Raw genomic sequence first — 14,309 nt, forward strand, 5'->3', positions numbered from 1 at the left:
CAGCGGTATAGTAACATGGCCATTTTTTCCCTCACAAGGATTATATTTCAATTAGAATAGCAGCCTACATAAGAAATAGCTAATATTGGTAGCGATCTAGATGTCACGGTGATATAGTCTACTACTCAACGGGGAGAGCATGAACGGCAACAACACCGGGACACAGTGAGTGTCCTCCTAGCTGTCACACAACCCTGTGTGATTCGAGTTCATTCTGCCCTCAGCTGTGACATAAGTCAGTGTTTTGCAGGCCAGGAGTGTCCTTATAGCCTCTCCCCGCTAACCATTTGTTTAATTTAAACAACATTGTCCCATAATGTATTAGCTAAACCTATTCACTATACCAGTAGTATGCAAACATTTCGCGCCACAGAAAGAAAGGAAAAAGTTGAGTCTTGTAAAATAATCTGTGGTATTAGGCTATAGCAATGTTTTATTAGTTAGCTAATAAGGTCCCCTAGTCACCTGTCTTTTTACCTACAGAGTAATAGTCTTGGTGCTCTCCCTCTCTCTCATTCTATTTTGTATTTTTGTATGCTTATCCTAGGGGTGAGAAGAGATGATGAATCAGAACTGAGGATTGTTACGGACCCCCATTAGGAACACCCTATGCTGCGCTGACTTTTCTCTTCTGGATGCTCTCCCTAGCCTGTCTAGCTTTCGTAGACGCAGACTTCAATCCTGCACTGTAGAACTTTCCCCTGTAAATGTACAGCATTCTACTGGCACCAGAGCTGCCAGCTTAATAGTGATATTTTTCTTTACACCTGAGATGCTGTAATATAATTTACAGTACTATTTTCCTTACTGTAAAACATTACAGCATCCCTGTACATTTACAGCAGGGATGCTGTAATATGTTTTACAGTAAGGAACATTGATTTAGTATACTTCTCCCCAATGTCCAGTCTCTTGACAACAAGGTTGATGAAATCCGAGCAAGGGTAGCATTCCAGAGGGACACCAGAGACTGTAACGTTCTTTGCTGCACGGAAACATGGCTCACTGGAGAGACGCTATCGGAGTCGGTGCAGCCAGCTGGTTTCTCCACGCATCGCGCCGACAGAAACAAACATCTTTCTGGTAAGAAGAGGGGCGGGGGCGTATGCCTTATGGCTAACGAGACGTGGTGTGGTCACAAAAGCATACAGGAACTCAAGTCCTTCTGTTCACCTGATTTAGAATTCCTCACAATCAAATGTCGACCGCATATCTACCAAGGGAATTCTCTTCGATTATAATCACAGCCGTATATATTCCCCCCCAAGCAGACACATCGATGGCTCTGAACGAACTTTATTTGACTCTTTGCAAACTGGAATCCATACATTTTGAGGCTGCATTCATTGTAGCTGGGGATTTTAACAAGGCTAATCTGAAAACAAGACTCCCTAAATTGTATCAGCATATCGATTGCACAACCAGGGCTGCAAAACCTTGGATCACTGCTATTCTAACTTCCGCAACGCATATAAGGCCCTGCCCTGCCCTCCTTTCAGAAAAGCTGACCACGACTCCATTTTGTTGATCCCTGCCTACAGACAGAAACTAAAACAAGAAGCTCCCACGCTGAGGTCTGTTCAACGCTGGTCCGACCAATCTGATTCCACACTTCAAGACTGCTTCCATCACGTGGACTGGGATATGTTTCGAATTGCGTCAGACAACAACATTGACGAATACGCTGATTCGGTGTGCGAGTTCATTAGAACGTGCGTTGAAGATGTCGTTCCCATAGCAACGATTAAAACATTCCCAAACCAGAAACCGTGGATTGATGGCAGCATTCGCGTGAAACTGAAAGCACGAACCACTGCTTTTAATCAGGGCAAGGTGACCGGAAATATGACCGAATACAAACAGTGTAGCTATTCCCTCCTCAAGGCAATCAAACAAGCTAAGCGTCAGTATAGAGACAAAGTAGAATCTCAATTCAACGGCTCAGACACAAGAGGTATGTGGCAGGGTCTACAGTCAATCACGGATTACAAAATGAAAACCAGCCCCGTCACGGACCAGGATGTCTTGCTCCCAGGCAGACTAAATAACTTTTTTGCCCGCTTTGAGGACAATACAGTGCCACTGACACGGCCTGCAACCAAAACATGCGGCCTCTCCTTCACTGCAGCCGAGGTGAGTAAAACGTTTAAACGTGTTAACCCTCGCAAGGCTGCAGGCCCAGACGGCATCCCCAGCCACGCCCTCAGAGCATGAGCAGACCAGCTGGCTGGTGTGTTTACGGACATATTCAATCAATCCCTATCCCAGTCGGCTGTTCCCACATGCTTCAAGAGGGCCACCATTGTTCCTGTTCCCAAGAAAGCTAAGGTAACTGAGCTAAACGACTACCGCTACGGGGCGTAGCACTCACTTCCGTCATCATGAAGTGCTTTGAGAGACTAGTCAAGGACCATATCACCTCCACCCTACCTGACACCCTAGACCCACTCCAATTTGCTTACCGCCCAAAATAGGTCCACAGACGATGCAATCTCAACCACACTGCACACTGCCCTAACCCATCTGGACAAGAGGAATACCTATGTGAGAATGCTATTCATCGACTACAGCTCGGCATTTAACACCATAGTACCCTCCAAGCTCGTCCTCAAGCTCGAGACCCTGGGTCTCGACCCCGCCCTGTGCAACTGGGTACTGGACTTCCTGGCAGGCCGCCCCCAGGTGGTGAGGGTAGGCAACAACATCTCCACCCCGCTGATCCTCAACACTGGGGCCCCACAAGGGTGCGTTCTGAGCCCTCTCCTGTACTCCCTGTTCACCCACGACTGCGTGGCCATGCATGCGGACGACACAAGTGGTAGGCTTGATTACCAACAACGACGAGATGGCCTACAGGGAGGAGGTGAGGGCCCTCGGAGTGTGGTGTCAGGAAAATAACCTCACACTCAACGTCAACAAAACTAAGGAGATGATTGTGGACTTCAGGAAACAGCAGAGGGAACACCCCCCTATCCACAACAGTAGTGGAGAGGGTAGCAAGTTTTATGTTCCTCTGCATACACATCACAGACAAACTAAATTGGTCCACCCACACAGACAGCATTGTGAAGAAGGCGCAGCAGCGCCTCTTCAACCTCAGGAGGCTGAAGAAATTCGGCTTGTCACCAAAAGCACTCACAAACTTCTACAGATGCACAATCGAGAGCATCCTGGCGGGCTGTATCACCGCCTGGTACGGCAACTGCTCCGCCCACAACCGTAAGGCTCTCCAGAGGGTAGTGAGGTCTGCACAACGCATCACCGGGGGCAAACTACCTGCCCTCCAGGACACCTACACCACCCGATGTTACAGGAAGGCCATAAAGATCATCAAGGACAACAACCACCCGAGCCACTGCCTGTTCACCCCGCTATCATCCAGAAGGCGCGGTCAGTACAGGTGCATCAAAGCTGGGACCGAGAGACTGAAAAACAGCTTCTATCTCACGGCCATCAGACTGTTAAACAGCCACCACTAACATTGAGTGGCTGCTGCCAACACACTGACTCAACTCCAGCCACTTTAATAATGGGAATTGATGGGAAATGATGTCAAATATATCACTAGCCACTTTAAACAATGCTACCTAATATAATGTTTACATACCCTACATTATTCATCTCATATGTATACGTATATACTGTACTCTATATCATCTACTGCATCTTTATGTAATACATGTATCACTAGCCACTTTAACTATGCCACTTTGTTTACATACTCATCTCATATGTATATACTGTACTCGATACCATCTACTGCATCTTGCCTATGCCGCTCTGTACCATCACTCATTCATATATCTTTATGTACATATTCTTTATCCCCTTACACTTGTGTGTATAAGACAGTAGTTTTGGAATTGTTAGTTAGTTTACTTGTTGGTTATTACTGCATTGTCGGAACTAGAAGCACAAGCATTTCGCTACACTCGCATTAACATCTGCTAACCATGTGTATGTGACAAAGCAAATTTGATTTTGATTTAGTAGTAAAATAGCAAATCTATGTTCACATTTAGGTATGTGAACAGTCAGTGTCACAATCACTCATTGTGATGAGTGTAATCGCTCACAATCATTATTTTGAATGTTATGTAGGGTAGGCCTATGGACTGTGGCGTATTCTGTCATCCATGGGGCTGGGGATATGACATTTCGAGAGAGGTCTGATCAATAAAATACACCTGGTGGCTTAATATCTACCTTAATTGAAAACGTGTTAAATCTGTCAATAAATTAGTTTTGACCTTACAAATATGTCCACCAACCTCATTCAATTCCACTCACTTCCTGCCCGTGCAACCAAAGTAGCGTCAATAGAAACCCCCTTGTTTCCGATCATGCCTTCTTTCAGGCAACGGCTATTTCTTCGCAAACATGCCAGTGAGTACCCGAGCCTGACGTAATCACACTTTTATCGTTAACATGGGACTTTGGGTGACAATCTTGGAGTCAGTCAATGCATAATTAATTCGTGTTTTGACTGTTGTGTGTTTGAGCTCTGTCGTTCCAGTCAGTGTCGAGGTATTATCATAATATTCCATATACTCGCTGATTAGTAGCGCAGTGTGATACAAGATGGCGGCGTACATATCGCAAACATGGAGATGAGTAACCTGAGAATGTAACACTAGCTACCATATGGCTGAATATACGTGCAATTGCATCCACTATATTGAATGATCTCGTAGAAAGTGTAGTACAGATATAGCACATAACAGGTGACATGTATTTGATTTCCTCGCATAAGGAAAGACCGTTGGTCAACGTTGACGATATCTAATCCAGTAAACAGACATTAGGCGGTATGAGAGGTTTTAGATTGCAAATTCATTGCAATTCCTGGGAAGTATCACTCGCAGGAAGGTCCCTGTTCTAATGACATTTTCCCTATGACATTTTCTAGTTCGTGTGCAACTCATCTGGCTGTGAGCGAAACTATCCCATGTGTTGTGTACCTATCTGACTGCATGTCGATATCATTCATAGTTTGCTCTGGATTGGGTTGTCAATTAATTGTTAAATGCACTGCCTTATTGTCACTTGTAGGACAACTGCTGACAAGTGACAATTGCTTATCTACTCAAACTAAATGTAATTTTCTAAGCAGTCTTGCTTGTCCACTATCCTGCAGCTCGCAAAAGACTTGTTGCACCCATCCCCTGAGGAGGAGAAGAGGAGCCACAAGAAGAAGCGTCTTGTCCAGAGCCCGAACTCCTACTTCATGGATGTTAAGTGCCCAGGTAGGTCCCCGTTGTTTCCTTCATTGCATGTATGCGTTTGAATCAGCCACCTTGTCTGTTCTGAATTCAGTGGCATAATTGAGTTCAGTACTTATGACTGTATTTATTGCAAAGCATATTTGCTGAAATTAGGAGGGACCTGGCAGTATTAGTCCATTAAGATAACCCTATTTTTGGTCCTTTTGCTACGGTGTGCTCTAGTGAATACACCAAAGGCACTAATGACGCTGGTCTCAGATGATGCATGTACTACATGTGTGCAGGACTCAACTGCGACCAGAACACTGGCATTTGCAACACTGACTTGGCAGTGCGACAAATCAATTTTGAATTGGTCGCTAGGGTGCCAGGGGAAAAATGTATCTGATCACTTTAGTTTTTTGTTCAGTTAAATTTTAAATATCAAGATTTATTCAATCAACAATGGGTATGCAGACCAAGTATTCAAAAAAAAGTTGTCTAGTCTTGGTTTAATCTATGTGAAGTACAATTGTCGTGCGCTGCTTGAACATTTTGTAAAGGCTTTCGCAAAAAACCTTCCCAATTAAATTTTGACTGCAAGGCCTTATGATGATCAAATTTGATTGGTTACATACACATGTTTAGCAGATGTTATTGCGGATGTAGTGAAATGCTTGTGTTTTTAGCTCCAACAGTGCAGTAGTATCTAACAATTACACAACAATACACACTTCTAAAGGAATGGAATTAAGAATATATACATATTTGGATGATGTCGGAGCGGCAAAGATTCGAATAGAATACAGTATATACATATGAGATGCAAAATGTGTTCCATTATTAAAGTGGCAGGTGATTTCAAGTCTATGTATATAGGGCAGCAGCCCCTAAGGTACGGGACTCCGGGATTCTGGCCTTCTAGGCAGAGTTCCTCTGTCCAGTGTCTGTTCTTTTACCCATCTTAATCTTTTATTTTTATTGGCCAGTCTGAGATGGCTTTTTCTTTAAAACTCTGCCTAGAAGGCCAGCATCCCAGAGTCGCCTCTTCACTGTTGACATTGAGACTGGTGTTTTGCGGGTACTAATTAATGAAGCTGCCAGTTGAGGACTTGTGAGTGTCTGTTTCTCAAACTAGACACTAATGTACTTGTCCTCTTGATCAGTTGTGCACCGGGGCCTCCCACTCTTTCAATTCTGGTTAGAGCCTGTTTGCGCTGTTCTGTGAAGGGAGTAGTACAGTGTTGTACAAGCTCTTCAGTTTCTTGGCAATTTCTTGCGTGGAATAGCCATTTCTCAGAACAAGAATAGACTGACGAGTTTCAGAAAAGTTATTTGTTTCTGGCCATTTTGAGCCTGTAATCAAACCCACAAATGCTGATGCTCCAGATACTCAACCAGTCTAAAATAGGCCAGTTTTATTGCTTCTTTAACCTCTAGTGACACCCCATCCCGTGAACGGGACCGTTATCATCATCTGACATTAATTAGCATAACGCAACGGACAAATATTCCTATTCATGAAAATCACAAGTGAAATATATTGGAACACAGCTTAGCCTTTTGTTAATCACCCTGTCATCTCAGATTTTCAAAATATGCTTACAGCCAACGCTAGACAAGCATTTGTGTAAGTTTATCATAGCATAGCATTATGCCTTGCTAGCAGCAGGCAAACTTGTCACGGAAATCAGAAAAGCAATCAAATTAAATCGTTTACCTTTGAACTTGGGATGTTTTCACTCACGAGACTCCCAGGTAGACAGCCAAAGTTAATTTTTTTCCCCAAATATTATTTTTGTAGGCGAAATAGCTCCGTTTGTTCTTCACGTTTGGCTGAGAAAACGCCCGGAAATTGCGGTCACCACAACGCTGAAATATTCCAAATTAGCTCCATAGTATCGACAGAAACATGGCAAACGTTGTTTAGAATCCATCCTCAAGGTGTTTTTCTAATATCTATTCGATAATATATCAGTCGGGACAATTCGTTTTTCACTCTGACCGATTGGAGTAATGGCTACCTCTATATTCTACGCGAGAATCTCTCTCGCAGCCACCATGTGACCACTTACGCAATGTGGCCGCCTATGCGTAAAACTGTCACAATGCTGTAGACACCTTGGGGAATACGTAGAAAGCGTAAGCTCGTTGATGGTACATTCACAGCTGAATAGAGAGTCATTGGAACGCAGCGCTTTCAAAACCTGGGGCACTTCCGGATTGGATTTTTCTCAGGCTTTCGCCTGCAACATCAGTCTGTGAGTATAACAGAACTACCTTTACGGTTTTGGAAACGTTAGTGTTTTCTATCCAAAGCTGTCAATTATATGCATATTCTAGCATTTTTTCCTGACAAAATATCCTGTTTAAAACGGGAAAGTTTTTTCCCCAAAAATGAAAATACCCCTAACACCAAGAGGTTAATCAGAACAGCAGTTTTCAGCAGTGCTAACATAATTTCAAAAGGATTGTCTAATGATCAATTAGCCTTTTTAAAATGATGAACTTGGATTAGCTAACACAATGTGCCATTGGGACACAGGAGTGATGGTTTTTGATAATGGGCCTCTGTACGTGTATGTAGATATTAGATTATATTCCATCAGCTACAATAGTCATTTACAACATTAAAGTCTACACTGATCAATTTGATGTTATTTTAATGGACAATGTGCTTTTCTTTCAAAAACAAGGACGTTTCTAAGTGACCCCAAACTTTTGAACGGTAGTGTAAGTATTCCGACCCTTTAAATTGTTGAAGCACCTTTGGCAGCCATTACAGCCTTGAGTCTTCTTGGGTATGGCACTACAAGCTTGGCACATGTCTTTGGGGAGTTTCTCCCATTCTTCTCTGCAGATCCTCTCAAGCTCTGTCAGGTTGGATGTGGAGCGTCGCTGCACAGCTATTTTTAGTTTTCTCCCGAGATGTTCGATCGGGTACAAGTCTGGGCTCTGGTTGGGCTACTCCTGCGTTGTATTGGTTGTGTGGTTAGGGTCGTTGTCCTGTTGAAAAGTGAACCTTTGCCCCAGTCTGAGTTCCTGAGTGCTCTGGAGCAGGGTTTCATAGAGGATATATCTCTACTTTGCGCCATTCATCTTTCCCTCGATCCTGACTAGTGTCCCAGTCCCTGCAGCTGAAAAACATCCCCACAGCATGATGCTGTAACCACCATTCTTCACCGTAGGGATGGTGCTAGGTTTCCTCCAGACGTGAAGCTTGGCATTCAGGCCAAAGAGTTCAATCAGAGAATCTAATTCTCTTGGTCAGTCCTTTAGGTGCCTCTTGGCAAACTCCAAGTGGGCTGTTGTGCCTTTTTACTGAGGAGTGGCCAAGGCCTTCCTCCCCGGATTGCTCAGTTTGGCCTGGCGGCCAGCTCTAGGACGAGTCTTGGTTGTTCCAAACTTCCATTTTAAGAATGATGGAGATCACTGTGTTGGAGGTCTTAAATGCGGCAGAACATTTTTGGTACCCTTCCGCAGATCTGTACCTAGGAGTTCCTATTTCTTTAACTGCTCAACACAGAATAGCCTCATGTACGCGCTCCCTCAAATCTTTTGGAGAAAATATCCATAAAATGTCACAGAATTCTAAACAAATAGTGTAGCCCACAGCCATATGGCATAGCCAGATTAGGACCTAACACAAGGACAACTCGGAGTATGCTATTCTGTTCATTTGAAATGGACTACTTTTGAAATAGACTACATTTTCATGTTTCTTAAAACCTATCTAAAATAATGGATTTGTGAAGGTGTAGGCAATATTACAAGGATTTATTAGACTGTGGCTTGTACGCTGCGGCTTGTACGCTGCGTGTGGAGGCCAGGAGATTCTAAATGTTTGTTAATTAACGGTCAATTACCATGAGATAGTTATTTGCTTGACAATCACCAGCGGCTGATTGTGACCACCACAGCCCTCGTCTAGAGCCCTGGTGTCTTAATGATTGTATTTTTGTTTCCCTCAGGATGCTACAAGATCACAACGGTGTTCAGCCACGCCCAGACTGTTGTGCTGTGTGTGGGTTGCTCCACAGTTCTGTGTCAGCCCACTGGAGGCAAAGCACGGCTCACAGAGGGTCAGTAGTCTCATCATTTTGTGTGGGTTCACCTGTACCCACTAGCAATTGCTAATAACTTGTCTGTAACTGCCCGATCTGTTAGAAAATCTGAAGGCCGCACACAACCCTAACCTGCAAATATAGAAAATGCGCTCTACAGTTGGTTCCCTTTTGTCCTTTTTTTGCTTTGGTGGGTCGATTTTAAGAATTTTTATTCCCATGTTTCGAAAAGCATTTGGCAAGTTGGCGCGTGTAAAATTAGGCCCTAAAGTTTAGGCTTATACACTAATGCCAGATAAAAAATATTGGGAGAAAAACTCAAGGTGTCTGCCTATAGATATTAATCTCACAATTATACATTTATGGATTTTACTGCATTGTTTTCACTTCATTCAACCCGCCCGCCACCCATCTGCCTTTCATCCACACAATATTTCATGACCTTAAAACCCGCCCGCCCCCCATATATAACTGCAGGTTTGGTAAACCCGCACATCACGAGTGTGTGTGCCCCCTTTTATTTTCCAACTCAAGTTGGAGAGGATAGTCTCTTATATAATTGAATGTCTTTGGGGGGGTGGAGGGGTGTCTCCAGCAGTTTTAGGTACAGCAGCAATGTCTATTTATGTAGTTAAGGGCCTTCATGTGCAATCAGAGTTATTGGAAGTTCGAGTTCCGACTGGAAAGTTTCACTTGAGTGGTCCTCCAAGTCGTTATTACAAGTGGGGAACAGAGAAAATGTTACCTGAGTTGTGACGTTTCATCCCTGACCTCGCACCCTTTCAACCAAAAGATGACAACAAAGTAGTTTTCTACAAACTTATTAATGTGGATAATGTAGCTAGTAAGCAAGCTGGCTAACTGTATTATTAGCAACGTTAGCTAGCTTGAATCGTATTGGTTGAATTTTTCTGACTTCAAAAGCACTTTAACACGATCATTTAAAAAATGTATATTAGATAACATTTTTTAAACTTTAATAACTTTAATTATTTCGTCATATCCAATTGGTAGTTACAGTTTTGTCCCATCTCTGCAACTTCACGGACTCGAGAGGCGACGGTTGAGAGCCATGCGTCCTCTGAAACACGACCCTGCCAAGCCGCATTGCTTCTTGACACACTTCTCGCTTAACCCGGAAGCCAACAGCATCAACCCTCCCCTAACCCGGATGACGCTGGGCCAATTGTGCGCCGCCTCGTGGGTCTCGGTTCACGGCTGGCTGTGACACAGCCTGGGATTGAACCCGGGTCTGTAGTGACTCCTCAGACCGCTGCCCCACTCGTGAGGCCCATCACCTGAACACAATCATGTCGAACTATTCCATTCAAACATTGCGTAACCTAGACTTAGAATATTTGAAATTATTGTTTTGGCAGTGAAAGCTTTAGTGCCATTCAATCCGACAGATTAGCACTAGGTGCTATAAATGTTCATTTGGTTTCACATTGCTCCCCGCAACTCTCCTCAGATTCTTAGTGGCCTGACTCTGTCATTTTCTCTTTCCTTCAGGGTGCTCATTCAGGAGGAAGCAGCATTAGTTGTACTTCTGATGCCCCCGTAAAAATTTAAGAGAGGGGTTGGGCATGTTGATTTCAGCAACTCCAGCCTCGATACTGCACCCAAGAAAGATTGATCCAGAAGTGCTCATGATGCCTGGACACCAGATGGGATTACTCATTCAATGTGATAGTCCACTTTGTTGCAGTAACTGAACTCTTCAACCAATCTTTTTTAATACAATTGTTTTGGCTAAAGAATGGGTGGTTTGTACTTTTTTGTTTCCTTTTCAATATTTGCCTAAATTGGGTTTGAAATGTTTTTATCTACATCAGTTGGGTAATTCACATGAAACCAGTTTATTTTTATACATGTCTGTAGCAAATTGTTACAAAACCACGATGTGTTTGCAAAAATCAACTATCATTATGAGGACTACGGTCAACATTTTTGGCAAAGTGTCTTATTTTAAATTGTACGTTCTCACCTGAATTTGGTATATTTTACTTTAGAAAAACGTAATTTCTTTGAATAAAACTGCTGTAGTTTGTCCATAAATAACAAAACGATAAACTAGTATAAGTATACATTAAACGATAATATTATGTGTCTGTCAAAATGCATCTCACTTTGGAGTTTTTACAGGAAGTTAAGTGTGTTTTCACATATGATGCATGATCAAGAGTAGTCCTTAGATGAGCACAAGCACATGAATTTGCTTGTACGCCTTCAGAATGAGGGTCTTATTCTCAAACAATCCCTTTAACCAACTTGGCCTTCTCAATACCGAAACGGCAAGAAAAGGTCCAATTAGGAAAGAGTGATGTGAATTTTATTGTGTAATTAAAATTTCAATTTGTATTTTCAGTTTAATTCTGGCCTTTTCACAGGGGGAACAATGTTCTATCGGAAATTGATTTGTTTACTTTTATTGGACAAACTGTTGCGGTAATGAGCATGTTGTGGAAATTGTCAACTGCATAATCTGATAAAGGAAATGGGCAAGTACAGATCCTAATCTCAGTGAATAATGACAATTTTGTGAAATTACACTTGATCATTTTTGGTGTCAAATGTTAGTTTTGTGATAATTACCCAGTTGGGCTATTTGCATAGCCAGTTACAATTTGGTGAGTGAATTTAAAGAACATCAACTAACAATTTGTCATGGGCTACTTAAAGGGAAGCTCCACCACTTTTCATTACCCAGCACAAGTGTCAATGTGAAAATGGCACATGTCTAAGTTTTGTAGAAATTTATGCCAAGTTCTACCTGATGAAATCAAACGTTAAGCCATTTTAAGAACTGATTTTCCAACTATAAGATTTGTGGTGAAGTGGGGAGCAAGAAAACACCCTCCCATGGGCTAGAAACTCATTGCAATGTTTTGAAAATTACTTTGTACTTTTAAGGTGTAAGACAACATGACGTGTCTGAGCTCTAGAAAGATGCCAGAGTTTCCGACTTGGAATTCTGAGTTTGCTGACCGTTCAAAATGACCCCCTCTGATTTCCAGTTCTTTTGAACGCGCCATCTATCTTGCCCCGTTTTTTTAAAGACAAGAAATGCGCTGTTTTTACACGTTTGGTGCTGGAGAGTTTGAATACTGGTGGAATTGCCCTTTAAGTTGAACAATTTGACACCAAAATAAGACTTGTCTGACAAAGTGCATATAACTTGATTTACAGTAATGTTAGAAATAATTATACAAGTTTCAGTAAAAAGCAGATATTTGGAGATAATACGGAAACTTACCTTTCACTTACTGTGAAATTACAACTGAATACATTTTTTATAATTGCAATTATGAAGCTCTGGAAAATATATTTACAACCTATTAGTAGACACTCCGTGCACATGCTGGCTAACAAAACAATATACACTTGAATTGTTATTCGGATAATGTTGCAATCAAGAGTAGTTTTTTTGTTGAAAGATTTCCAAAATGGGTGAAATCTGCATTCTACAGTTTAATTCCATCCATTTAATGCTTTATTTAGTTACTCTTATGAATTTGCATAAAAATGTTCCACCAACATGTTCCATGTTACACCCATAAAATGGTATGTAGCCCAGGGATGCAAACGAGTCACCTTTTGGCGAAATTCGCCGTTTTGAATCAAAAATAGGTGACCTACGTGGTTCGTGTAGATCCGATGAAAAGTTTGGGCGGGTGGGGGAGCTTTGGATGACTACTGGTTGTAAGCGAACTAGTGATGCGCGTTTGGAGCAATACGGTGTATCCAAGGCTCTGCCAAGCGTTCACATGCAGCACGCGACTGAAGAGATTGGCTAGTTACAACATCAGCGCGCTCTGGAAAGACCGCGGGAGAGTGGAAAGGCAGTTTACCAGTTAACTTACAACAGCCCGTCCGCTGAACGATAGCTAAGAGGTAGGTGAGACGGTGATGAAGCATACTTCATGAGCTGTAACCGAAAACAACTGGTATTTGGAAAGTTTGAGGTGAGGGAGAAAGTGTGGTGGAACAAATATTGTTAACATTGTTAAGTATCTTGCTAGCTTCATGGTGTGAAAATAGCTAACGTTACATCAGATGAGAACGTTAGTAACCAAACCAATTCGCTATAATATTAACTGGTAACATTATACGACTGCTTGCCGTTCCTCAAGTTATAACGTGTTAGTTGCTTACTGGACCCCGACAATCTGTGTGACACGTTAACTAGCTAACTACTAAAGTGATCTGTGAACTAATGTTTTCTCTTTACAGTATGTGATTCATTTTCAGAATAAGAGAATTAGTTGAAAATGAGACGTTGCTTGTTAAACAAGTGTAGCTGGAGCTGGGCCTGGCTTAAGCTGGAAGCCACTATAAAGGTGAAAGAAACACCACACACTTACCCTCTTTCTCACTTCAATACAGTGGATAAAAAGGGTTATGCCAGGTGTACTCTGCCTGAAAGAGATCAGTTATGCCAACAAAGGGTATCGTGCTCAACTGGGACATTGTAGAAGAAATGTCCACAGGCAGAACATGTACAATGCCCAAATATATTTATTTTGATGTTTTGGATTTGATAGTAAGGTGTGTGTGAGGGGGGATTATTACATGTTTTACTCAGTGAACGTTATTTTTGCACACATGTAGCCTTGTGCCTGTTTGTTTCATTCTATTTCTACATAAATATGTTTTTTTCCCCCAAGTGAAATATTTAGATGTGTGTTTGTGGTCACAAGCGTTCTGTTATAAAGGCTTTCATGGCTAACTGCAATATTAGTGTGTTGTTTTTCTCAAGTGTAATTTGCAGTAAAGTCTAGGCAACAAATAACATTTGTTTAGTTGTTAGGTTCATATTAACCACTATTTTACACACATAGACTGATCATTTAGATCATATTCTTTGTTTAATTAGTTAGCTGCATTTTATTTATTTATTATTTTATTATTTATTATTTTATTTATTTAACTTTGGGGCGGCAGGGTAGGTTAGAGCGTTGGACTAGTAACCGGAAGGTTGTAAGTTCAAACCCCCGAGCTGACAAGGTACAAATCTGTCGTTCTGCCCCTGAACAGGCAG

At 42.1% G+C, this 14,309-nt stretch overlaps 1 protein-coding gene across 1 annotated transcript; it reads left to right on the forward strand.

Annotated features, from left to right (window-relative positions):
- Nucleotides 1-4,255: 4,255 nt before the first annotated feature.
- LOC109907688 (40S ribosomal protein S27) lies at nucleotides 4,256-11,635 on the forward strand. The gene is made up of 4 exons (XM_020505805.2): nucleotides 4,256-4,386; nucleotides 5,138-5,246; nucleotides 9,176-9,286; nucleotides 10,781-11,635. The coding sequence occupies exons 1-4, from the start codon at nucleotides 4,381-4,383 to the stop codon at nucleotides 10,807-10,809; spliced, it is 255 nt and encodes an 84-aa protein (XP_020361394.1). The 5' UTR covers nucleotides 4,256-4,380; the 3' UTR covers nucleotides 10,810-11,635.
- The last annotated feature ends 2,674 nt before the right edge of the window (nucleotides 11,636-14,309 follow it).

This window comes from Oncorhynchus kisutch, linkage group LG17 (genome assembly GCF_002021735.2).
Source record: "Oncorhynchus kisutch isolate 150728-3 linkage group LG17, Okis_V2, whole genome shotgun sequence".
Taxonomy (NCBI): Eukaryota; Metazoa; Chordata; class Actinopteri; order Salmoniformes; family Salmonidae; genus Oncorhynchus; species Oncorhynchus kisutch.

Excerpts from the sequence above, each read along its gene's own strand:
- LOC109907688 (XM_020505805.2), top strand. Across the intron at positions 5,247-9,175 it reads CATGGATGTTAAGTGCCCAG|GATGCTACAAGATCACAACG; the intron begins GTAGGTCCCCGT and ends TGTTTCCCTCAG. Across the intron at positions 9,287-10,780 it reads CAAAGCACGGCTCACAGAGG|GGTGCTCATTCAGGAGGAAG; the intron begins GTCAGTAGTCTC and ends TCTTTCCTTCAG.